The sequence below is a fragment of the Schistocerca americana genome, chromosome X, assembly GCF_021461395.2.
Source record: "Schistocerca americana isolate TAMUIC-IGC-003095 chromosome X, iqSchAmer2.1, whole genome shotgun sequence".
Lineage (NCBI taxonomy): Eukaryota > Metazoa > Arthropoda > Insecta > Orthoptera > Acrididae > Schistocerca > Schistocerca americana.
In genome coordinates, this window is record NC_060130.1 from 294,454,104 (window position 1) to 294,481,695 (window position 27,592).

The 27,592-nt window shown below is 37.5% G+C and overlaps 1 protein-coding gene across 4 annotated transcripts in view; it reads left to right on the top strand.

Annotated features, from left to right (window-relative positions):
* The first annotated feature begins 18,751 nt into the window (after nucleotides 1-18,751).
* The window catches only part of LOC124555060 (probable histone-arginine methyltransferase CARMER), a 103,386-nt gene continuing 94,545 nt past the window's right edge, over nucleotides 18,752-27,592 (top strand). For all 4 annotated transcript variants that reach the window (XM_047128835.1, XM_047128837.1, XM_047128836.1 and 1 more), the window contains exon 1: nucleotides 18,752-18,969. In XM_047128835.1, the coding sequence (XP_046984791.1) occupies nucleotides 18,837-18,969 (133 nt within the window). In that variant the 5' untranslated portion in view covers nucleotides 18,752-18,836. The remainder of the gene's footprint in view (nucleotides 18,970-27,592) is intronic.

The window sequence follows — 27,592 nt, forward strand, 5'->3', positions numbered from 1 at the left end:
TTCTGCATCCTACATTTAGGTATCGACTACCAGTCTTGCGGAGTGTAACACTGTTAATTCTCTAATGCAGGACATACATGTCCAACATCTGACATGCATCCACTAGTCTTACTTAAATATCGATAGTTGTCACTGCCGGTAGTATCGGCTGTATTTTTTATACCTGTCGATGTATCAATTAAATATCGATTGTTGTTTGCAGGTGTTTCAAATAAAAGATAGCTTTCTAAGAATTTTTATTGCTGCATCACAGCGATTGTGTACTCGACGACGAACCTGGGTGTACGAATTGCAAAACGTCATTTTTTGGATGAATCCAGGTTCTGTTTACAGCATCATGATGGTCGCATCCATGTTTGGCGACATCGCGGTGAACACACATTGGAAGCGTGTATTCGTCATCGCCATACTAGCGTATCACCCGGCGTGATGGTATAGGGTGTCATTGGTTACACGTCTCGGTCACCTCTTGTTCACATTGACGGCACTTTGAACAGTGGACGTTACATTTCAGATGTGTTAACGACACGTGGCTCTACCCTTCATTCGATCCCTGCGAAACCCTACATTTCAGCAGGATAATGTACGACCTCATGTTGCAGGTCCTGTACGGGCCTTTCTGGATACAGAAAACGTTCGACTGCTGCCCTGGCCAGCACATTCTCCAGATCTCTCACCAATTGAAAACGTCTGGTCAATGGTAGACGAGCAACTGGCTCGTCACAATACGCCAGTCACTACTCTTGATGAACTGTGGTATCGTGTTGAAGCTGCATGGGCAGCTGTACCTGTACACGCCATCCAAGCTGTGTTTGACTCAATGCCCAGGAGTATCAAGGCCGTTATTGCGGCCAGAGGTGGTTGTTCTGGTTACTGATTTCTCAGGATCTATGCACCCAAATTGCGTGAAAATGTAATCACATGGTAGTTCTAGTATAATATATTTGTCCAATGAAGACCCGTTTATCATCTGCATTTCTTCTTGGTGTAGCATTTTTATGGCCAGTAGTGTATAACAGCCATATTTACGCCTGTGTTCACTGCTACAGGTACCTAAGCTCACAATTTTGAAGATGAAAATCAGTATAATGCGCATTTACATATCCATGTTATTTACGTATGTAGTTTTTACCCTAAGTATCTGATCGGTACGAGATACGTACGACCGTGAGTTGTCATCAGTGGAAGACAAACAAGAAAATTCTCTCTTCACGACCCCTCCCCCACAGCGACCAATCCATTAACGACACAGTTTATAAACAATTTAGACTGACCAAGCGCCACCATATTTGTTGTTGATTAAATACATCCATACAATCTACTTTCCCTCTGCACTCCAAAGACAATGGAGGTAATAGCAACCGACAATTTTTCAGGTGCCAATGCAAAAATAATTTCATTATAAACGACAGGATTATCGATAGTTAAACCAGACTACCGATAGTGACGATAGTGCAGATACTATTGATTAATCGACATTTTATCGATGTTAAGCCGCGCGAGTTTAGTCGAGCGGTCTCGGGCGCTGCAGTCATGGACTGTGCGGCTGGTCCCAGCGGAAGTTCGAATCTTCCCTCGGGCATGGGTGTGTGTGTTTGTCCTTAGGATAATTTAGGTTAAGTAGTGTGTAAGCTTAGGGACTGATGACCTTAGCAGTTAAGTCCCATAAGATTTCACACGCATTTGAGCATTTGCATCGATGTTAAAGTAACACTAGCATCTACCTTGAAAGTGTTCTTTCCCACTGATTTCGGTGACAATCTTTTAAGAGGAGAAAACAACTTCCTTCTACAGTAGTGAAAAAAAAACATAGATTCTTTGTGACGCATGCACAATATAGCTCACGCATATTGTTCACATCCGATCATGGTTGAGAAATTATACTATGCTCGCATCAGTCCTATAAAATGATCGATAGCAATAGTGAATAGCCGACAGCTGTGGACGAGCGGTTCTAGGCACTTCAGTCCGGGACCGCGCTGCTGGTACGGTCGCAGGTTCGAATCCTGCTCGGGCATGGATGTGTGTGATGTCCTTAGGTTAGTTAGGTTTAAGTAGTTCTAAGTCTAGCGGACTGATGACCTCAGATGTTAAGTCTCATAGTGCTTAGAGCCATTTGAACCGTTTGAATAGAGAATAATACTTTCAAGGAAACAAACAAACGCATAGCAGCAGCGTTTGACATGTGAACTTAGATTCCATGCTTCTCTAACTCCGGTAACAGAACGCAGTCTCTTCCATACACAACATCTGTCAAGGCAATGTATGCGCAGGAGTTGGAGTACCTCACAAACACCTGCAACTAACATGTTTCATCACGCACACGTTGGGTGTCCTCTGCTGACTGTAGTATGGAGAGGTTTTCTGTTAACGACCACATATAGATAATGCTCTAAGCCACACACAGAACTCACAGTTGTATACTAGTTGAACAAAGGTTATATCACACAACTGATACACTCCGAGAGAAAAACCGAAAGAAATGGTTAAATGCGCGATTAATGACCTGCAGCAACATCTCCCTCTCTCTAGAATGCATCATCAGTCTACTGTTAAATCATATCTCATTACAACCCCATCTCAAGCGATCGCTCCATCGCTGTCATCCTTTAACGCAGATCCAAGTCAGTTTAGAGGCAGATGGTTCTCTTTTCCAGGAAAGCATCAATGACAGCAGTCAGCTTGCTTGTATCACTATTTCCTCAACAGACATACAGTAGAATGTTTTTAAAAAAACCATACAGCAACTGTTCTGTAAGGTTTTTGATAGCTGACACCTCATGGTTGTGATTGGTGGAGTGTAAAGAGAAGCGCATAGTAAATACTGTTTATTAGAGTTTAAAACACCTAAACAGTCCTGCACAGAGTCAAACACACAATCCATTTTGTAATTGTATATTGCATTTCCCCAGCTGACAACACAACGCTCTTTACCTAAGGACACTTTATAAAAATCTATAAGATGGTTGCTGCTAACTTTGGGGTCACACCTGGGTTTGTGATACGACATATGTAAATTTATTATTCTTGTACATTTGTTATGACTTCAATCTAGCGTTGCATTTTTAGTGATTCGTCACATAGCACATCATCCACTGTATGTGATCATTATCACTCAACCATCAACCGCCCTTGCCTATAACCCAGTGTATGTATCGCAGAACCTCTGTTACACTGCCTATATGGCATCGAGATAGAATGCGTTCCAAATACTGTTTGTTAGATTCAGAAATATCTAGCGGCGGCATGAGGACGCTGCAAGTATCAGCTTAGTACCACGTTCCTTAGCAGAATCACTTTCTAAATTCTGTGAGAATGGTGATTTTATTGCGAGTTTACATCGCCAGCGACATGCACCCACGTGAGACAGCACATACCAAGAGGCCCCTGGGAAGGCCTGCTTTGAGCTTAGACATTGCGTCAAGCGTGACATGAACTCTTTTAATATCGACTCTTAACAAATGGGAGAAGCTCGCTGAAGACCTCAGCAGATGGAGGGAACCTCTCAAAAATTGTAGTAAGCCTTTTATATGTAGTGGCTCTAACGTTAATTTACTGTGCAAGCTATTGCTGTGTGTAGATCAGTTTCAATATTTATGAGGTGGTGGTCTTATCATTGGCAAGTGTTCTGCGAAAGTAGAATGCGAGCTATCACTCTTTAGATATCTCATGTAGTCTATGTGCTTGTTTGTAAATTCCTGCATGTTTGTCCTGTGTATTGGGGTTGAAAAGAGTTGGTATATTCCTGAATTGCCCTGGAGTTCTTAGATTTTTGTATTGTGTTCTTTGTTATGTGTGCTATTGGGAGCCTTTGCTTCTTCTTCATTATACTTCCAATTCTATTTACCACTTTATGTTATGTTAATGTGTGCCATTTGTTTATTTTTCGTATGTGATGTGGTCTGCTGTATTGTCTATATTCTCCGCCTCTGTATTTTTCAGTCACTGTAGTTGTGTACTTATGTGAGTGGCCACTTTGATTACATATCATTTCTTTTATTTTGTGACTGTGTTTGTTTTCATATTGTCTGTTTTGTATTATTTTTCAGAAGAAAATTGATTATCTTTAGCTTCTGTGTGTAGTTTTCAGGTATAAGATTTGTTCTGTTTAACCTGTGGAACATTTGTGTGAAACTTGTATTTTTATATGTAGTTGGATGGCTGGATATGTTATGGATAACAGTGCTAGTGGTTGTGGGTTTTCTGTAGTTAAGAAGTTCATGTTTGTAGAGTCTTGTACTGCAAGGAAGCAAGGGAGAGGATGTTGTTATGGGTGGCTGGTATTCTCTTTCTATAGCACAAATGCACACGTGGATTAATACAGTTCTTTATTTAAATGGACATTTACTTAACTTGAATAGAGTCCATGTTCTGTAGTACAAGCTCTTCAGTAATAGTCCTATTGCAGGCAATATCGGTAATGTTGCTACTAAAAACTTTAGTCTCGCTGTAGTCACTAATCTGGACGCTATGTGTTGTCGTAACCTGCGATGAGCCCACTCTGCGAAAGTACTGACAGACACCAAACTGGAAGAGGGAGCCAGTGAGTCAATGAGTGAGGCCCTACAGTCGGTGGCGGTGGCCTAAATACATGCTGTCGAGAGAGCGTTGGCAGCGTGTTGCTTGTCGGTGTGCCTCTGACCTCTCTCGTGATAGGCGTGGTTGATCCAGCGCCTACTAGTCGATCTTTGCTTCATCTTTGCAGACCCGTGTGCTGGCGACAACTTACACTAGCACAATGTTGGTTGTTTTTTCTTTTCACTGTGAAGTCCAGAAAATTCAGTTTCTTTTTTTCTTTAGTTTGCATTGTGATCTGTGTTTGTGGATGTATTGTGTTGATGTTATTGTGTAGCTCTTCTACTCTACTTTGTGTCAGGCAAATTATGCCAGCTATATGTCAGTACCAGTCTGTTATTTTGTACTCTGTTAGTTTCACAGTGTTCTTGAATATCGTGTTCTCTATATGAGCCAAAAAAATGTTAGCTGAGATTTCACTGATGGGACATTCAATGGGTAGCTCATCTTGATGCAATCCCACCTCAGAGCTAAATATATCTCTTTATTCTCTGTACTTTCTACGGTTGCTGTACTTATTAAATATTGTGATGCTTTCCACATCGCAGTTTTACTACCATTCAAGTCACCTTGCCAATAATGAGAACCAGCTGAACAGAAATAAGATGTTCTGAAAGAGATGAGGAGCCTCATAACAACTAAAACGTTCTGAAAATGGCTAAATTTTTAACAGACGTATTAGAAGGAAAATTTTTAAGGAAAATACAAAAAAAGAAAACATAGCTGAAGATCTGTTGAGAGTAACAAAGTGTCAAAATCAGCGTAGAATAGGGGAGAGTGCTTGCAGCGACAAGGTTTAGTCTTTAGAAGAAGAAGATGATGACTCTTTAGCAAAATTCCAACCGGGAAAAAGCTATTAATTATTTTGTGAAGGACTAGAGGCATTTCGTAGCCACTATCTGGGTTCTTGCAGAACTCTTAATAGGTGTTCGGCTCCGTAGTACGTCTGCAGGAACGCTGCCTAAAGTCGACTCATTGTCAGCTGCAGAATCACAGTCGCTGCAGTCATTCTGGGAGAGAGGTCTCCATACCCCAGATAATGGTGTTTTATTCGCGAATGGGTTTCTTTAGAGATATTGTGGAACAGTATAGTAGTTGTCTCCCAGATACCCAGACATTAGGAATTTTCACGTGTTCTACTGTTACATTCAGCATGGCACATGGGAAAATGAACTATTCACTTTATATGAGTAAAATTGTCCCTCCAGTTACGTTTGGTTAGCTGTGCACTGCTAGAAAACTATGCTACTTGTAGTCTTGCTACTCCAAGAGTTCCAGAGTGTTGTATTGTGAACTTGAAAGCTTAGAGATAATGTACGTTTATGTATTCATAAGGGGTTCAGGAGGACTTCTACCCTTATTCCTCCACGAGTTGTAGAAAGACTAGTTCTGTGGGGAAAATGACTTTTTATGACTATAAAAATAGTTATTTTTCAGCACAGTAGGTGAGATGTTTGTGGATCACAGGAAGGTTATTTTGTTTAGAGTACGTTTTAGTGTTCCGCTGTGAAAGTCACTGTGGTCGGCACTCACTTAGTAAATGGGTCAATGTCTCAGCAGTAACGTTATTTACTGTTTTGAGACCACCCAACACTCAGCTTGTATTTTCTTAACTTCTACGGTGGTGCTGAATCAAAGTGTTGTTTCTGTTGCGTTTAAGATATCACTAGGTAACCAGCGGAATGCTCTTGGAAAAAAAGCCATACATTTATTTCGCAGTACTGGGAGCTTCTATTCTAGTGTCTAACATGAAAATAAAACCTTCTATAGAACATGTTTTTTTTATAAACTCACGCAGACTACAAAAAAATTAATAGAGCAAAATGATGTTGAGTACTGCCCCTTTTCACAGTCACCAGCCCATTTTCTTGCAAAGGAGTGACACTGGAAATATATATATATAATTTTGGCGAGACTGTAGTCTGTATTCTTTTTCGGATGTGCTCGTATATCATCGGCACATGTGCATTAGATGCATGAGAACCATGTACTACAAAGAAAGTACACACCCACCCACACCCACACACACCCACACACACACACAGACTTGCACTGAAGTTACCCACTGTGTGTGTTACTTTGCTAAAACTGTTTATTGCGATTATGGGGTAGGTATTCGTGAGTGAATATATGAGCCCGATAGTGTTTTTTTCGTGGTGGCTAGAGGATGGTTACTACAGGATCCAGTAGCATTTATGTGACTACCGTCTATGTTCGATGTCAACGTGCAGTAACCACTGACAGACGGAAGGTTATAGCACTAGCAGTGGGGGGTATATAATGTGAAGAGTGTTGGGGGGGGGGGGGGGGGAGGGGTCCAAAACTATGCAGTCGTTGTCATAATGCGGAGTTGAAGCTATTTATCTGACATCCAAAAGGATACAATCATTCGCTTATGGGCCAGGAGTGGAAGCATTTCCGAAGTGGCTAAGTCTGTAAATTGTTTGTATGCTGCCATGGTTAAAGTACACCGCGCTTGGCAAAATGGAGCTATCCAAAAACACAGGCCATAGATGACAGGGCTGAACGACAGCTGCGGAGCTGTGACGTGCAGTTGTTGAGGAACTGACTGCATAGGTGAACCAAGGGGCTACTAACAGTGTCTCCTCAACGACCATTCAGCAAACGTTGCTGCGTTTGGGCCTCCGCAGCAAGTACCTGGTTCATGCAGTCATGTGTGTGGTTCAAAGAGCTCCAAGATGAGTTTACCATATTCCCCAGCCTAATAAACTCCTCAGATTTAGACCCAATCGAGAATCTGGGGACCACCTCAGTTGGGCTAGTCGCGCCACGGATCCTCACCCAAGAAACCTAGCACAGCTGCCCACAGCAGTGGAGTCGTCTTGGCTCCACATCCCTGTTGGTACCTTCCAGACCCTCATGGACTCTCTTCCTGCTTGTCTCGCAGAGGTCTGAGCTGCAAGAGGTAGTTATTCAGGCGTTAGACAGGTGATCACATAAGCGTGATTGGACAGTGTATGTGTTTCATTACATTAAATAACGTTTGAAACAAAGCATCAGAAATTTCTTATATAACTCAGCGTCACATAAAATTAACTTCACTCACGAACCATGTCGTATTTGTTTCTGACAGCAAGTACGGTCAGCCTTTGAATATGTGCCTTTTCGTTGCTGGGACGTTCTTTGCAGGTGGTTAGGCTGTAAGGCCACGTATATGGATATGAGCAATTGCTCACGCAAATTCCTCTGTGTTAAACGTACCTTGTCACTCCTAGAATTCGTTGCCATTTCCGACACATGTATTCTGTATGCTACTTTGTTGTCTGAAAGTTGTACGAGAAATTTGGAAATTGATATGCGTGAAAATACAAATGCTTTTAGTAAATGTGCTTGGGGGAATAGAGTCCCATAAAATAAACAGTAACGCGTTCTCGCAACGCCACTAATAACTGAGAACCAGATATCAACTTCGCTTTTTAAATGTAACCACACTATTTTTGCCACCAGAATAATAGATCTTGATGAGACAAATTCAGCGATATAACTCGCCTGTAGATCTAACAAGAAATCACGGAGCAGATATAAATTCGATATAGGTATTTCTGTGCAGCTACTGCGGCCATTTTGTGGCTCGCTACCTGGAAGCAGAGTAACAAACTGTGACCAGAACCCAATCCTGAATCTGCACTTGGCACCAACGCATTAGCACAGAGTTCTTGAAGTGTTTGCTTTCTCAGACATTTGAGAAATGCATTTCTGTAAATAATATGCAACTCTTGTCATCAGGGCGTCTTCCTCCATTTACTGTTATCCACTGTGTTGTGTAAATTTCTACAAGTCTCTTACCAGGGACACATTAAAGTCCACTGTTTTCACCCTGTTACCGTCCAATCAACAGTATGAGAAATTAAAAAATACAGCTTTAAAATTGACACTAGAGTCAAAAAGTGGACCATTTTTTAGACATCTGTTGTTATTGTGATGGAGAGGGAGAACAGTCAGGCAAAAAGCTCCTGCCTCAACCCACCAGCCCCTCCCTGGCGGTTCTAAGCGCTACAGTCTGAAACCGCGCGACCGCTACGGTCGCAGGTTCGAATCCTGCCCCAGGCATGGATGTGTGTGATGTCCTTAGGTTAGTTAGGTTTAATTAGTTCTAAGTTCTAGGCGATTGATGACGTCAGAAGTTAAGTCGCATAGTGCTCAGAGCCATTTGAACCATTTGAATCCCTCCCTGGGTGTGTATGCCGATGACGTTGTTACATTTTTCTTCTTTCGTTAATGACGGACTAGAAGCCGACAGCAACTGTCAGATGCAGAAGACTCAAAATGAATCCATGTTTGAAGGCCGCTGAAAAGTTCGCGAAAGGTATATAAAACTAAAATCAGTTGACATGTTGGAGAAAAACATCTTGCTGATCAGCCTAGTCATAAACGCAGGGACGACTGTGGTATACTGCATGGAAGTAGATACAGAAGACATAAAGGAACTCACGAATCATTTTGGGCTTTGTGAAATGTAATTACATAAAGTAGTTTCATTGCACGTTTCGTTCAGAGAAAGTAAGTGGCACTGTGTAGGCCTAGAGGATTAGGTGGAACAGATACGGTCAGAAAAAAACATTTTCTCCATGCATTGAAATGAATGTTCGTTTTGAAAACATTAAACATACCAGTAACAGTCGCCCAGACATGATTCCCCAAACTTCGTCACATAGCAAAATTGAATGGAGGAAGAAACATATAGCTTCATTTTCCACAAATGTGAGACATTGGTTGAGAAACCAAAATACCATTGCGAATGTAATAAAATATTATTCTTCTGAATTAAAACACAAAAATTATTTGTGATAGGTTTTTAGGGTTTTGCAGGGGCAGAGAAATGTAATTCTTTACAACAAGTCTTTGAAATCAACATTTTTATGAAGATTTTACTGTCACCACATGCAGAAAAGAGACACATGCAAAGTATGTGATAAATTTAAAACTTATTACGAGATTTCAAGTGAAGGAAAAAAGGAAACACTTCTGATGGACAGTGAGTAACAGGCTGAAAATTTAGAGGCTTCATATAGAATACACCTATCAAATGATAATGAAATTTAAATATATCATGGGTGACATTGAATACTGGAAAAATTTGGGCCTTGCTAAATGAAAATTCGTTCGTCTTCGTCCACAAATGGGCCAGAGCGCATGATATTGTATCCAGGAGGAAGAAAAATCGCAAGAGGCAAAATTGAAGGATATACAGAAATTTCTTCCATACATACCCCCTGTGTACCAAGCCTGCTGTCCGAATCTAACATCAGAAAATATAGTTAGTGATGATGAAAATGGATAAATAAACATCATCAAATACCGTATCCAGAATATTTCATCTGATTATTGACCGAATTTAAAAATTCGAAGTATTGTCATAAAATAATCATTAAGAGGTATGAGCTTGTGTTAAAAGTTTAACACAGTTAGCCAAGTATTACATTTAGAAACTGTGTGTGTTTTCTTGAGGCAGTGTAACTGATGGTGCACAAATACTCAGACTTTATTCACCCAATATTTGACAATGAGAGTACTTAGCGACTTCCAACAAACTTTACAAACAATTTTAAATCTTTACGAAACTTTTCCCACAGGCACCCACCAAAGAGTGATAAAAGGGAAAAGATTATTGCTTGCTACATTTTCATTTTTCATGCAGCAAAACTTCAGCACCAGGTGGGACATTTTAATTTATTACTTCTTTACCTTCATCTCTATTCGCAATGTAGTTTGCAGACAATGTCAAAATATTCCACAGAATGTAACTTCAAAATTATATCATTGTTCAACAGATAGTTAAGTAGCTATAACATCGTAAACATTAAGATGTGTGTAAAACTAGCTTTTCCTTAAAATGGCATACAGTGAAACTTCTACACAACCGTGACTTTCTACTTCTATACTACTAGCTCTATTGGCACATACTTCACAGATAGTATCTACATATATCACCAAACACACCCGCAAAATTATGTACAACACATAGTTCAGGAGACATGATGTCATAAACATCGAGCTGTGCGAAAAACTAGCCTTTGCATAACTGAAGTGAAAATTACCCTGACTATATTCAACCAGTGTTTCATAATGAGAGCACTTGGTGATTTCCAACAAACTATAGACATAATTTCTAATCTTTCCTCATTTACAAAGTAATCAGACATTTAAAGTTGTTTTGTAGATAGTTGTGTTCAGCACTTTAAAGAATTGCAAGTTTATTGATATTATGACTAGTATGATGAAATGATGATGTGATGCATGCTATTTATATTATTTATAACAAGCAAATGGAAGTATACAATTATGCTTTTATCTAAAGTTGGAATATCAATACGTCACTAACACTTTTTCCCTCAAGTGTCCAAATGAGAAAAATAATCTTTCTGTGAAGTTTCATAGTTCTAAGCACTGATTCCATTGAAGCTAGTAGTAAATCAGGAGGGTCGAATTTTAATCAATAGATTGCTGTTCCTTGATTTTTTCATTATTATTTCTGAATTTTACTTCACCTCAAGCAAATGTATGTTGCTGCAAGCAGTCAAGATTCATGTTTCTCTTGTGTTTCACAGCTTGATTGTCAAATGGCATATCAGTTGAATTGAGGTGGAATTCTCCTCGATTCAGTTTATTCAGTAATTTTGATGTTGTTCCTGTTCTTTCACATAGTATCACATGCCATGATTCCTTGCTTTTGATCTAGGAAAACATATCTGGGACGATGTCAGTTGTTAACGTAAATATCTACTTTGTTTGGATGGAGCACGTTGTTTAAAAGGTAGCTCACTTGCAACTCTTAAAAGCTTTTGTCACTTAAATGCTTTAATGTGGATAATATTCACTGAGAGATGTCTCACGAACTTTATCGACATTGTTCCTAGTTTTTTAGGAAATTTCTCCTCTAGTAACTGCAGAGTGGTTTCTAGACTAAAGAATTCTCAACAATAACACAAAATGCAGCCAGAAAATAATTTTGTAGAAAAATGACGAATCAAAATGCACATTTTCATCTCAATGATTGATAAATTTTAGATCTTGGCATGGTCAGACAGATACTAAAATATCTATGATGTGATAAAGTTTGTTGAATCCCATATATTTCTGTTTTGCTCTAACAAACTAACTTTTGCAAAATTGCTATGGTGTACAAACAATATAGAATGATATCATTTGCTGTAAAGATAACCAAGTCTTGTTTTAGAATCGTCGTGAAAGGTGTCCCTTACCAAATTGTCTTTTGGGTATGGGAGTCAGATCATAAAGCACGTGAGTAAATAGCCAAAAATCACTCATTCTCAATAAAAGTTGTTGCTAAAGCATGCTCCTTTCTCAAAAGTTTAATCACCTCCTATTTTTCGAATTATGAAGATGTAGGACGACTTGAATGGCACGCTACACCTGCTGAAGTAAACTGTTCTAAACTGTTACTTTAAAATTCTGTAGCAATAATCACAATCTGCAATATCAAAAAATATACACTGTCCAGTCACATTAATGTGACCACCAATCAAAATCCTGAATAACCACATTTTGCATTATGGACCACTGCAAGATGTGCAGAAAGAGAGTCAGTGAGGTTCTGGAAGATACCAACATGGGAATGGAACCTGTTGACTCGAGGGCCATGCCCAGTTGCACTAGGGTTGTTGGCTGAGGATCAATGATATGAACAGCCTGTTCGAGGTGCTCCCACAGATTCTTGTTTGAGTGTAAATCCAGGGAGTTTGGTGGCCAGGTCAGTATGGTAAACTCATCCTGGTGCTCTTCAAACTATGCATGTACACTTCAAGCTGTGTGATATGTTGCATTGCCCTGCTGGTAGATACCATCTTGCCAAGGAAAAACAACTTGCATGTAGGGATGATATCCCTTGTACCTTACAGAACTACAAGATCACACAGGTACCACACTCACCCTCTTCTGGCCCGAACCCTTCCTATAATTGTTACAGGGTGTTTGCTTTCAGACATTTGAAACCATACCCCCAATGCCCATCTGTTCAATGGACGTCCAGTTACAGTACTGGTGTACCAATGAGCTGCAGTCACCATGGGTGCATGAGTGAGATGTCCGCTGCAGAGGCCCATACGCAGCAAAGTTCGCTGAATAGTCGTTGAGGAGACACTGTCAGTAGCCGCTTGGTTCATCTGGGTGGCCAGTTGCTCAACAGTTACAGGTCTACTCACCTGTCATCTATGGCCTGCGGTGTACCACAGCTGCCTTGGCGCTGGTTTTAGATTGCGCCGTTTTCCTGTGCACAGTATGCTGTAACTAAAGTGGCAGGCAAAAAATTTACAAACTTGGCTGTTTCAGAAATACTTCCACCCTTGGTCAGTAAGCAAATGATCATGCCCTCTTGGACGTCAGATAAATTGCTACATTTTCACATTATGACAATGACTGCACTATTATCCACATCTGCTTCATACATATGCTTCATACATGCTCCAACGCTACTGTTGCGGCCTGCCATCTGTGAGTCGTTATTGCATGTTGATGTTGAAAATAGGGGGAGGTCACATTAATGAGACTGGACCTTGTATTAGCATTTTTTCCTCTGTGATATGATGAAGTGTAATTTTCGTAACAAAACTGAAATATACCTTGCCTGTGTAGAACAGAATAACAAGGGAATAACACACTAAAGCTCCATTCACACTAGACGCCAAAGGAATGGAACAGCAAGCGATATCACTATCAAATGGTGCATACACACTAGATAGCCCATCAGGACAACTGACTTTCACTTAGCCCAGCCTCGAACGATGAAAGTGAGGATGTAAGATACTATGAGCGATACTAAAGTCCAAAAATATGACAGAATAGGGTATTTCACTGGTTTCTGGAAATAATCATAAAATGTTAATTGTCATTTTATGCTCATAACAAGCTGTTTTTCCTCCTGAACTTCATTATTTAAAAAAAATGAAAAAGATATTCAACTAATTTGTCCACTAAAATGCTCCATTTGAGTAATGTGGTGTCTTTGACATCACTGGCTAGTATGCTGTTCCTACTGTCTTAAAGCTGTGATGTCTGTGAAGTGTCTGGCTAGCACGCTGATTCTTCTGTCTTTAAGCTCATTAACAGTGGTACCTTGTTTCGCAATTTATGTTTCGAAAAATTTACAAATGGTGTGTAGTACCACATTGTACAAATACATCTATAAAAAGTTCTAAAAAATTGTTTTTGAGTGTCCCAAAGAATGAGAAGATGCATAAAATGTGGCTGCAACTCGCTTGTAGAGATCCAAGTGAGATGGTGATCACTATGCGTATTTATTCCCATATGAATTATTTTGATGTAAGGTATCGTCATTTTTAGCAAAATATATAGTGTTCTGGGGTGCTATTACAAATTTGACAAAATAGAGCCTCCTCAAGAGCAAGTTTTTTTTCGTTTCCTTTCCTGTTCTCTTCACTAAATACTACTGTCTTCTTAAGTCCACTTTATTCATAATACAGTTATGTAACAGCTTTAAATTCTGTATGGTATTACATATTGATATCTATTTTCATGTATTAGCTCCATTATACACTTGATCAATTTGTGATAAACCACAAGAATGCTGTTAAGAAAATGTGTTTCGTGTCTGACATAGCTATATTCTGAAGAATCTGAGAATCCATTTAACAATTTCTGACCACATTACTCTTTGCAAACAAGTCATAGAAGACAGCGGTTTGCCAGTTCCAACTGTCTCCAATGAGCCTATTATAGCTGTACGATTTTGGCTAAGAGAACTTACGAAAAATGTAATAAAACCAGCACATTATGATAAATAGAAATCTGGTCCTGCTTAAGCACTTTTAAATCATAGTGTTGCAGCAGTTAAGTATACAGTAGAGCAAGACACTTTAAGGTTCTGTTCTGTCAACTGTATATTTTGGAGACTCTATTTTCTTTTGGTTTAAATTAATGACTTGAATGAACAGAAAAACTGCAGTGTGTAAAGATGTTGAAGGCAAACACATTAGTCCTCTGCAGCTCCCCGTGAATGTTATTATACTGGCTGAAAACTGAGAAAAGAGGAAATCAGCAGTAGTTCTGGCAACAACAACAGAAGTGTTAACAAGCAGAATTATCTTCTGAATGAAAAAATTGTCACTGTGTTTTATTGAACGTGGTTTCACAAGTTGCTCTGGGAAACCTTTTCATCATAGTCCAAGCAAATAATCCAGGTCCAGATTCCTTCAGCTTTAAGACAATTCTGCGACTTATTGCTGTGTCACAGTATTTCCTCCACAGTCGCCGTCCAGTGCAGTTTTCATGTTTATTATTTCCAGAACATAAAAATCTGAATTGCTTTGGAAGAATGAAGAGACCACAAATGCATCAACTTTCGGAGGGTTTCCACTATCAGCCTTCACAAAATTCTTTGCCATTGTCACTTAAAATTCCTAAATGCGTTTTCCATGACTAAATAACGAAACTGTTTGCAGTTACTTCAAGTAACAATCCTATAAAACACGTATAGCTTTGCCTTATTCCTAGCCTGTGACATCACCAGAGTGTCAACTAGTAACAGAACATTTTCAATCATGTGACCAAATCTTGAAATTTAATGATTTTTAAGCTTTAACTACATAAAACTAACACTTACAATACTGGCCGAAAATGCTGCTTTAATATTATAAATATTCCGAATAACCACAACAATCTGAATAATATTTTTAACACATGAAAGTGGTCTATTACAGAACAGGCAAAGGTTATCAATCACAATACCAAAATTTATATTGGATATCCTTGATAAAGTTTGTACAGTAAACGCCTGTAAAGTGAAACAGTTGGAAAAGCGCAATCCAGACATTTCAAAACATTGACATATATTTTGTAGTGATAATATATTCATACAAACATATCAGATAATGTTTATATGCAGTGCTTTTTTTCTGAAAAAAAAAAGTTTGAGGGTACCCTGACATGGGATATAATGCAGCGAAAATTAGTTATAACTGAAGCATGGGATACCACCCATCTGGTTTTGGCCATGACGTCATCAACATGTCGAAATGCAAAAAAAAATGCTATCGTACTTTTCAGTTGACTTTATAGCTCAAATGAAGCAGGCGATACTGAGAAAGTGGTATCGAACACATCAGTTTACATCACCTCAAATGAAGCATGCAATTTGAGTGTATGCATATCCGTTTAGCACTACCATCGCCCACTATTAGCGGGCAAAGGCATAACATGCTTGTCGAGCTGCCTGCCAGCGATTCAGTTGTTGAGAAGGTGGCCGCAGCTTCGAAATGCTTGAAACAGTCAATGACATCGATTTTCCCACCAAAAACTGCACTGGTATCATTCGTATTGCAATTACCAACACGAAAAAAGAAATGAAAAATTTACGTCCGTGAAATAAATCTTTGGCACTCTTGCAAGTTCTCAACATCGTAAAATAATTGCTTTGTCGGCGAAAAAGTTTAGGAGTACGCATCCCCCAGCGTTCCCCCAGAAAAACAGCACTGTTTATATGGCAAAGCAAAGGTCCTATTTACCTTATTTATTGTGATTTTTTCATTATACGTATCAAATAACGTCAAAAACATCTGTACTTTTTCCTTTCAATAGAGCTGAACTTTTCACCATCAAATTAATGGTTATTATGAAAATTAATGGTTATTAAAGGTTATTATGAAAATTTCTTCATCGGTGTTTGTTCTTATTTTTACAAATTGTAAGCTTTTTTCTACCCAGGTATTGTAAAACCTAAAGGTCGATATACACTAAACAGAACGAAATGAGGCAGAACATAATGTCATAACAGTTCACACTGCATTTCAAATGGCAGCAATCACACAGGCTGTAAACAGAATGTCAGGGTGTCTTGGGAAGAAAGTTTTGGCTTTGACGTTGGTGTGTGGCGGGGGGAGGGGCAATGGTGTCGTCGTCTACTAGTGTCGGAAGATAACGTATTCTCGCAACACTCAACTCATATTATAGCATCGAATTCGTACTTTTTCGTTTTCTTAGCCTTTATTTTATTGTTGTGTTTTGTTTGGTTTCCTTGGTACAATGCAAATGTTCCATGACAACTTTGTTACTTTTTTCGTGTTGTGTTCTTCTGCAAGAGAGACCAGATACCTAGGAGGGAAAGAAAATTTGGATCTACAATACTAGCACTGAGAAAACACCTTCTGTGTATAAATAAGAACATAACATGATGAAGTCCTTTTCGTTAAATAACCGTTTTTAACAATGTAAGCATCAGCTTTATTGAAGCAAAAAAATACAGTTGTTTTAGACATTGTTTTGGACTTAGAAAGAAAAAAAACATGAAATTATAAAATAAACAAGCTCAATGTGACTGTATAATCATTATATATTTCACTGTCTTGAAATGTTGCTCCAGTTTTCAGCAGTTTACCATACAAATTTTATCAAGAACATCCTTGCTTTAGCCATTAACAAATTTTGTCATTGTTAGTTCCTTAATTCTGATATTATATTCTGGCTTTTTAAATCACGCAGGGTATTTCATCACCCAACGTCAGTGTCTGGTGGTGTGCTAAGCAAAGTGACGCTGCTTGGACGTTCCATCTAGTTGGAATATTCCACCATTTGACAGTGACGTCGCCTGCCTTGATGACTGGTGTAAATTGGCTATAAATCAATTTTTGCTTTCATGTATCGGACCTCTCTGGTCAATGAACGTTCAATGGAAAAAATATCCAGTTACTCATGGAACAACTGCACGACATTACGAAAACAAAACAAAAAAATACAATAAAGACTAGGAAGCTTCAAAACCGCTAAATCCACTATGACAACACGTGTGAGTGCAGTGAAAATCGGTTAACTTCCGATGTTAGCCGATGACTCAGTTCCCCACACAAACGTAAACATTGAGTCCTTTGTGATTGCCTCCACTTGAAATACATTGAGGAATGTTTTGACTTTTCATTCCACCCCATCCCATTCCTTCAAGTGTGGATCGACCTTAATATCTATACTGAAAAATAACCAGAAACGTAAAGACAAGTCAGAAACTTGCTACAACTAAAAAACCCTAACTTTGAAGACCTCCTCGAAACGGGACACAAATGCGATTGTGTGTGTGTGTCAAAGGCGTCAACAGCACCCATGTGCCTGAGTGGCGCCGCGTCGTATGCGCCTATAGCACTCAAGGGCAGGACAGATAGAATATGTTTAGATGTTGAGAAAGGTAGACTGGGCCGTGTTAAGATTCTCATAGCAACCCGGAAAGCATCTTAGCACGTCCACAACAGTCAAAGGGTTCATACACATTTTATGTAGACTGTACTAAACGGGTTTAGGCATTAAAATACTATCCACACACTACAACATATGTCTGGAGGAATGGAAAATTATCTGCAATATTCTGGCAAGAGAAATACAAGAAGGAACTTCTCAGCAACGCCAAAATTATGAAGCGCTTCTGTGTCAGCATAAAATTGCGCCGAGTAACTGCACTATGTGCTTAGATTATCATACATAGATTCACCTAAGAAAAATGCTGCCACTATCATGCACTCATTTTTGTCAAATGAATTTGATCACGGGAGTGATTCGTGTATAGATTATAGGCTGAACGTGAGATGATAAGCGTTTATAAAAATGTTGTCGTGACTAAATAAATACAGTGATAAAAATTTGTTGGACCATCAAGTGTACAGTCTGCTTTTGAAAGCATAGGCCTACATCGAAGAGAGATAAGTTCTTTTATACATGTAACGTGTCTTAATAAACTTTTTTATCATAATGGACACTGAGAAGATACAAAGTATGTTGTTTTTTTAATTTTGCGAATTTTATTGCCTATAAATAAATTTGATTCCTTAAGATATTTTTGGTTTTTCGTACATGTTGAAAACTTTTTTTCTGCAAATGCCTTGTTCCTGTTTCTTTTTATTGTTTGTTTACATTCTAAAATATTCAATAACACCGCCAAAATAATCCAAGTATTCGAGGTAAACAAATAAGTAAAGAAGAATGCACCTGATTTACGTCGAAATTCTTGTAATACTCTATACAGCAGTTATGCAGCGTCTTACAGTTGGCCCCTAGTACTTAACGCTGCAAACAAATTGACCAAATATGAGTGACCTATAGACATGGAGGTACAATTACTATTATACCTCCATGTCTATAGGTCAGTATCTCAGAACCTATCGTAAATATGCGGATAATTTACTGTGGTCAAGTTCATCATTGCAGCATTGTATTTGAAGTTCTTTGCACTGCTTCGAGCTTGTAGGCATAAGCTTAGTGTCACGCTATCTTATCTAATACGAAAAATGGCGCAGATATTTCGCAGGGTGAATGTCTTGTGCGCTACTACTACGTGTGAATTTGTGCCAAAATATGAACATTCGGTGGTTGTTACGCTAGACTACGATCCTCAGGGCCTCAGCGCAAAAATTCGGAAAGGTAATCAGTCTTATTTCTCGTTAAATTCTCTTGTACCAAACATCTCATTGTGTGTATCCGACGCGTCTTTTTGAAGAGAAAAGGATAGGAAAAAAGAGCAGGTTTGTTCAGTTATTCACCTAGTTATGCATAAGGACGTTCTTAGTCATCGCAATTCCTTTATTTCTCAAGTAGTCACTGAAACTCATTCTGAGACTTGGATACCGGTACAAACCAAGCAAACTTACTTTTATCGAAATTTCTTAGAAAATTTTGAGATTAAACATTTAAGGCCTTTGTACTGTGGAAAATATTTCGTATGTAAAACTGAACCTTCGGAGCGCATTAGAAATTTCTTTGTTAAAAAGGAAAGTTCTAGTTTGAACAGCGTCGGTTTGAAGTGATCCCTATTGGTCGTGAACAGCTGTAGTGTATAGGTACTAACAATAACGATGACGACATATGATTAACTCTGATTTTTGCGAAGCAGTATTTTGACTGTTGCTTGGTAATACCAGAGGCGAGAAACGTCAGAGCGCGACTTCAGCGACTTGTTTATTGAGTGAACTTTCGTTTCAGATTTTGGATGAAAGAAGTGTAATTGTCAGCACTTTTTCTTTACGTATAAAGTGGCTGATGTTTGGCCTATCCGTATTTTGGATATGCGAGGGATCTCCTGTAGCATAGTTGCAGTTTCATAGTAATGAACCAGCATTCAGAGGAATATTTTGATCTTGTCCATGTCTGAACACCAGGTTGTTCACGGATATTTTCTGAATAGTTTGGTACAAGTGATGTTTGTCTCCTGTTGCTCATTACAGAGTAATTTCTGATTCCCATTTATTTTTGTATCTGTAGTGCAATAAAAATATCTACACAGATAGTGTTGATGGTATACTGTGTGTGTCTCATTTGGAAACAAAGGTGTGCCATTCACTCACGGCGCTTGCTGTTGAAGACGGTAATGCCCACTTTACACCTAATGAATGAGGTGTCCTAATGGTTAGAACACTGGACTCACATTTGGGAGGATGACAGTTGAAATCTGCAAATGGCCGGCCAGATGTCTTCTGTGATTTCCTTAAATCACTCCAGGCAAATGCCCGGATAGTACCATTGAAACAGGGCATTGCCAGTTTCCTTTTCCATCCTTTACAATTGGGTCAAATCTCATAAACAAGAAAAAGCTATGTGTACATGGGTGGGTTACATTTATTGAATTTTGTTGCAGATTAAGATTACTAAATTCTAGCACCGTAAATGACCATGATGTAGCAGAGTTTTCACAGAGAAATGATAACTGTTTGTAAACCTATGACATGTTCCACGTCATGGTCGGTTGTTGTGTGGGTGATATTTGGAAAATGCAGAAACTAAACGAAATTATGAAGCCAGTTCTTGAATGTTACTCTCACTGTTCTTAAAGGAACAGTGTTTGGGCACTAGTATTTATAATACTTTGTAAATGAGCTACCCAGTAACATGCCCTGTAAATCTATGCTTATTGCAGATGATGTAACATTTGTAAGATGTATGCTAACTGTAATTACAAAATTGGGAGTACTGTAAGTTATGTAATACCTAGTTTGAATGTGAAACTTTTGAGTAAAATACGTACAGTTTCCAAAAAAAACTATTGTTTAATTCCTTCTGATTTCCCCCCCACCCCCCTCCATATCAAAATTGTTTTGTGGTGCAAATCTCATGGGGGCCCAAAAATTTTTTTTTGACAGGAAATGTAGTTTTGTATAGGAAAGAAAAATGTGTAGGTATAACTCAAGATAGTCTGTAAATAAATATAACAACTGCAAAGAGTGATATATCAACAATTTGACTGAAGAAAACAATAGTTACGAATGTACAGATACAAATCTATCTAATATATTACCTTCATTGACACATTGTCTCGCTAAATGCCTTGAAAAATGAAAAAAAAGAAATGTATGTAAAAGTGGTTCACACTCTTGAATTCAAAAACTGTTGTAATCTTGATATTGTCCTAGTAGAGTGTGCAAATGCTGAGTGGTGGATATATTAATAAATAAACAGAAACAGGAAACAAACATTGACTTGTGTAAATTATCAAGTCACGTTAAACATGAGGCCCAAAATATATTTTGGTACATGAAAATGGCAGTGTGTGGTTTCTTCTATTTCATATTTAGAGTGAAGCACTTAATGTTTCCTCAGGCTCCCACTATATTTTCAGAAAATTATTTATGAATCTTTCAGAGGTAATACATTATTTGTTACATTAGAATATGTTATTTGTTTTACTCAATAAAGTAGTAGTAATTATATAGTCACTTAAATGTGTTCAGATTTGGTAAAAGTATTTACTGCAAAATAAACTGCCGTAGACCATCAAATATCTGAATGCTGATAAACTTAAACATTGGCTAATTGAAAGCATTCAACAAATTTAAATTTACATGTCCTATAGAAATTCTGCTACATGTCATCATGGTTGATTTCCTATGTTTACATGTGAATCTTCACTTGTGACAGTTCATGCTATTGTACAATCCACGACGACTAAAATGTCACACTTGTAGAAATATTTCGTTTGGTCATTGCTGGCTTTATTTTGTTGTTAATCAGTCGAACATTAAATCTGCAACATATCTTTAGTTCTAAGAGTGTTCATAATGTTATATACTACTTTTCCATTTTGAGACTTGTTGAATAAACTGTATTGATGTGAACGTATTATACTGTTTTATTCTATACTCAAAAAAATTGTAGAGTATTAAAAATTTTGTTATATTTGTGAAAATTTTGAATATTATGTTGTTTAGTCATGAATTTGTCAAAAAAGTTCATACACATGCATACATATGTGCATACATACATACATACATACAGCATTTGTCAGTTTATTCTGACTTTTGAAGCAGTTACTGTTTGAGTGTGCTGTATTTTGACACTAGGGGTAATGGCTACAAATGCTGGTTTGTAAAAATGAAGTACTAACAGAATGTTAGTTTGGTTTTCAAAATGGCTTTTCAACAGAAATTGCTATATATGCTTTCACTGAACAAATATTAAAGGCTTTTGACAACTGAACATCACCCATTGGTTTTTTTTGTGATCATGTGTGAATCATGGAAATCTTCTAGATAGCTTACCTATTGTGGCATGAGTGGTACAGTTCACAAATGGTTAAATATGAATGAAGAAGATTGAAATTAACTATACAGATAGTCTACAAAAACCAACCAACCTAAGTGGGGAAGTATCAAGAACAGTGTCCTACAACGTTTAATCTTGTGTCCCTTATTGTCCCCAATATATATTAATAGCTTGCTGCTCTATATTCATGAGGATGCAAAGTTAGTTCTTTTTGCTGATGATACCAGTACAGTAATCCCACTCAGCAAACAAGAATTAACTAAGAAAACTGTAAATGTCTTTAAAAAAATTAAGTGGTTCTCTGCAAATGGATTCCCACTAAATTTTGAGAAAACACCATATGTACAGATCTGTACCGTAAATGGCATAACACTATTGATAAATAGACTTTGAACACAAGTATGTTGGTAAAACAGAATGTTCACTTTCCAGTTTTGTGCACTGTTAAGAAATTGAATTGGAAGAAACACATTTATGATCTCCTGAATTGTTTGAGTTCAGCTATTTATTATATAAGGGTTATTGCAAATTTTGGTGATAACCGTATCAGTAAATTAGCCTATTGTGCCTGTTGTAATTCACTGCTTTCATATGACGTATTTTGGGATAATTCATCATTGAGAAGGAAAGTATTCATTCCACAAAAGTGTGTAATAGGAATAATAGTTGTAGCCCACTGGAGATCAGCATGCAGATATTTATTTAAGGAATTGGGTATATTCACAGTACCTTCACAATACATATTCACTTAAGAAATTGGGTACTAATAACCCAGCCCAATTCAAAAACAATAGCAAATTGCATAGCTGCAAGACTAGAAGGGAGGATAATAAGCTTTACTATTCTAGTTTAAATCTGACTTTGGCACAGGGGTTGAATTATGCTGCCACAAAAGTCTTTGGTCCTTTACCAAATAGCATTAAAAGTCTGACAGATAGCATTTAGAAAACAAATTAAAATAATTACAGAATGACAACTACTCCTACTGAATAGATGAATTTTTAGGTATTAATTAAAAATTACATAACATAAAGAAACCTTATGTTAAACTGACTTTCCACATTATTACGAGATGTTGTATTCATGATCTATGGAACAAGTATTAATGCAGTGCAGTGTAATGTAGTAATGATAAAGCATCTCCACACATTAAAACCTGTTAAAGGGAGTGTTACTCTTGGAACCTGTTGATTGCATCAATCTTCTGCAATTATACAGTGGAAATTTTAATGATTTGTTTAGAGTTACTTCGCCCTCACATTGAAGAATAATACACAAGTATGTGAAAATTCATTCTCCTCTACTAGGTCCTCCAAAGACAGTTCATTAAGATATGGCAGTGTGGGAACATATAGCCTACATGATCCGTTTAAGAACCAGACATTTTTATATCTTAATTGCACTCCTCTTTGTATGCTGTACATAGAATATTGATATTCTTCTTAACCTCTTCCTGCATAATATGCACGGGGAAAGGTAATACCTCTACCATTTTGGTACTTACCAGTGCTATTTTGTTTTTATCCTTGATCGTAATTTCTATGGCTGTGGAAAGTCATGATACACTGCAATAAATTGAAATAAAACCATTTTTCACAAAGCTTACACAGTGAAAAATCAACACTAACAATGTTTGCCATGTTGTCAGATTTTCTGTCAATCAGAATTTCTGGCACACACATCAAACAGCACTGTACACAGTCAAATTTTGGCAACTGTAGTAAAATTTGACAAATTGTTTGGTCATTTACAAGGGCCTTAAAACACATTTGTGGTACGTGACTGTTGTCATGGTATTCAAAACATGTTTGATCAGTTTCATCTTTTGAAGCAAATGTTTGCCTGCTACATTAAGATTTGTCCTTGAAACTTCTGTAGAAAAGTGTTTTTCTGTTTGTATTCTTGTGTTTTAAATCACTGTGGTTTTTAAAACCTTTTGTTATTATGTGTGCTATCTGAATTCCTCAGTGTGCTTCACTTAAGGAATTTTACTAATCTGTCTTACTTCTTTAGTTCCCTGTAGTGTATTATTGCATTCACCATTCAACAACCTTTTTAATTCTGTCTACATCTAGCATGTCCTTTCACTCTTCAGTATTTTATACAGTGTCATAACTAATAAACACCTGGGCTGATTAAATTAAATCTCAGATCGCTATATGAATCGGATGTATTCAGTATTCATTTTGAATACTTCCTCTTGAAGTTGGATGTGGCAGTTTTGAAGTTTTAGCTTTTATTTGCCTAAATAAATTTACATTAATCTCAACAGGGTGATCAGACATAGGTTGATTACTATCTCTTTTTTTCAATAGTCACAAGTGAGTAACACACTATTAGTTATTTTTGAAATCAATGCGACAGTAACATCTCAAACCTGATAAATTTTTTAGCTGTGATGACAACATTGTTGTTGTTGTTGTTTTTCTGAATTTTATCGCAGATATTCCTTGTGCTTTTGACACTCTTCAATCATCTACATTTGTTTTTTTACATGGGTGGCAGTCAATAAGTTCTGACATGTTTATATCCACTGCTGACTCTTCCCTTAATAATTTACACCCAGTATTGTAACATCAAATTTTCTGTGAAAAATGTTTCTCTAGTATATTCTGGGTATCATTTTGATTTGTATCAACAAAAATATTATTGTCATGGCCTACTTTCTGATAATGTAAAATTATCACCATTTATCTGTCAGCGCATTAATTCATCTGCTTTCCCATCACTTGGTCCCAATGTATTGAAAACTGTTAAAAAAGGCAGAAAAATATTTGAAGCCTATAGTGATATTAGGATGAGGGGTGTTCAGAATAAGATAAGAAACAACACTGTGGGTAACATTGAAGTCTTTATTCAAAAGTAGTTGCCAGAGCCCTGAGCACAGCCAACTCAGTTTTTAATGAGCAGGAGGATTTCCTTCTTACGGATTTCCTGCAGCTGTGACAGGAGCCAGTCATTCATTGTTGTCCTCCAGTTCGTCATTAGAGCTGCTATGCTTCCCCCTGAGATGTTTTTTTTAGCAAACCGATCACATGGAAGTTGGAGGGCTACAGGTCTGCAATACAAAAGCTGCTCCCACTTGAACTTGGCCATTACACACTTTGTGTACATAATCTTGATTTGTTCTTTATTAAATTGGCATGAAGTTGTATGAGGATGTTTGACACTGAAGGCAATTTACATCTCCAAAGTAGGAAACACACCTGGGCTGGTGGAATCTTTTTTTTTCAGTTATGTATTGTCACAGATTGGATTAGCTGCTCTGTTAAGTGAGGTTATTCATTAATATCATAAACTGCTTCCAGGATGTGGAATTAATTTCTGGTCACACATTTCACGTTTGCAGAAATATTATGAGCCTGACACTACTTTTAACAAAGTGGCGTGTACCATGCTAATTCAGCAGCCAGCAAATTTATTGACAGACTGTGTAGTGAGACAGAAGATAAAAATTCCTTGTGAAGTATGTGACAATCTTTGTTCGTTACTTAGTGATTGACATTCTGGTTCACAACTTATATTACTAATTTAACAGAAAATCTTTCATGTCTTTAGGTGAAATCTGCTTGTCAGCTTATACTGTTACTGAGAAATTTGTATGCGTAAATTTCGTATTTGTATTAGGATATGGATAGTGGTAGAGAAAAGTTGCGACACTGTGCTGTTGAGGGTTAAGCTGCACTTTGCTATTGTAATTGTGCTAACATGAGAAACAGAGCCGTTACCTTTATGTTGAGCGCAAATGAAGATAGAAATGGACATTCAGACTTAATGAATACTTGTTTCTTGTAACTGCAAATGAATTAGCTTCTTAGAGATATTGAACCTGCTGACACACCTTCTGATACAACCTATCTATTTTTGCCTATGAAATTGTGAAAATGGCAAACAGAGAACATCCATTGAAATCCAATAAGTGTAAAATTATGGTGATTATCACGATCTTGCATTTGTTGTGTTTAGTAAGTCAATTTAAATTTAACCTAGGCCAATGCTGCAGATCAGTCTCGACACAACCTGTATTTCAGAAAATAATATAAAGTAAAATATTATCAGTTTCCTGTTCTATTGTTGTTTGCACACTGACGTTCAGTATTGGTATGTTCAGCCACTGCAGCTTCTCAATACTAGCTCCATGTTGTGTATCACACAGTATAGAAAGTGCATCATTCATTTTTGTAGAATTCATATAGCACAGCAAACAAAACAGAAGTGCTGACATTCAGTATTGATTTCAGATGTTGCCAAGAGCTGGGGAAAAAAAGTTGGTGAGCATCTTTTAATTTTCTTGTGTTTTGGGCTAAAATATGGGTAGCACTTCTTATCTTCAAAGAAAGCCAGCATTCTGATTTAGTTCTAAGTACCACACTGTACTTTTGATTGGCCAAAGTTTCTGAAGTAATTTAAAAATTTTGCAACTAGATGGGCACACAGCTGCTGTGAATTCCCTGAGAGAAGTCATTTTCCTGCATAGACTGTTTCAGTTTGAAATAATCAGTATTTCATGATTTAGCAATTAGCTAATTTAATCCCTTGGACATTTTAAAGCTACCTCTGTTCCTTTCCTGACATTAATTTTATGCATATAGTGTCATATAATCCACACATCAGTTTGGGGAAGACATGTGGCAGCATCCGTGTGTAATTTCAATGAAAGTGAATTTAAAAGTGCTTCTAAGTCGCATAAGAGATATAGATCCAGTTGGTACTGAATCCTTTCTTGTGCTCATGACGTGTTTTGAGCATAGTCCGTCACCAGATGATCTGGTGACAGGTAAAGAGAAGTGTTAATAATATCGTACAATACAGCCTAACCAAATAATTGAGATTATATAAATCTCAAATGAAATTGATTGTACACAATTTTTGAAGAACATGAATACATACCATCCAAGATCATTACATGCATTGTCAAGTATGCTGAATAACGTCTGTACAAAGGTCAAGCAAAACATGTCATATACAAGAAATAGGCTTAACCAATAGCTGAATACAGTTACATTGTCAAGGCACTGCTAATGGAGCCATAACATAAGCTTGTATTGGTACGGGGCAGCTCTTCTGATAAAGTGTAAAATACAAATATTAATATAAAATAATAAAAGCTCAGTTAGTACTTACGTGCAAGGCCACTCGTATAGTACAGTATAAAAGACGCACCATTTACGTTGTCATATAGAACCATATTTGGTATGATCATGGTTTCAGTAGGGGGCATCACATCCAATGCAAAGTTAATTAAAATAATTATTTTTCAATAAAACAAAGTGAATTCATTTTCACCAGCACAGTACAATACTACACACTTTTGAGCTGGTGGGTGGCATGAATCTTGCATATGATCTGGATCTGTATTACTTATGCAACCTATCAGCATTTGTAAACTCACTTTCATAGTTACTGTTGTTATGGTTGCACACCTCTACCAGGACTTCAGGTCTGTTTTACAACATGTGTAATCTCAGTTTAAATCTTACATGAAACTATTTTAATGTTTTGTATGCAGCTA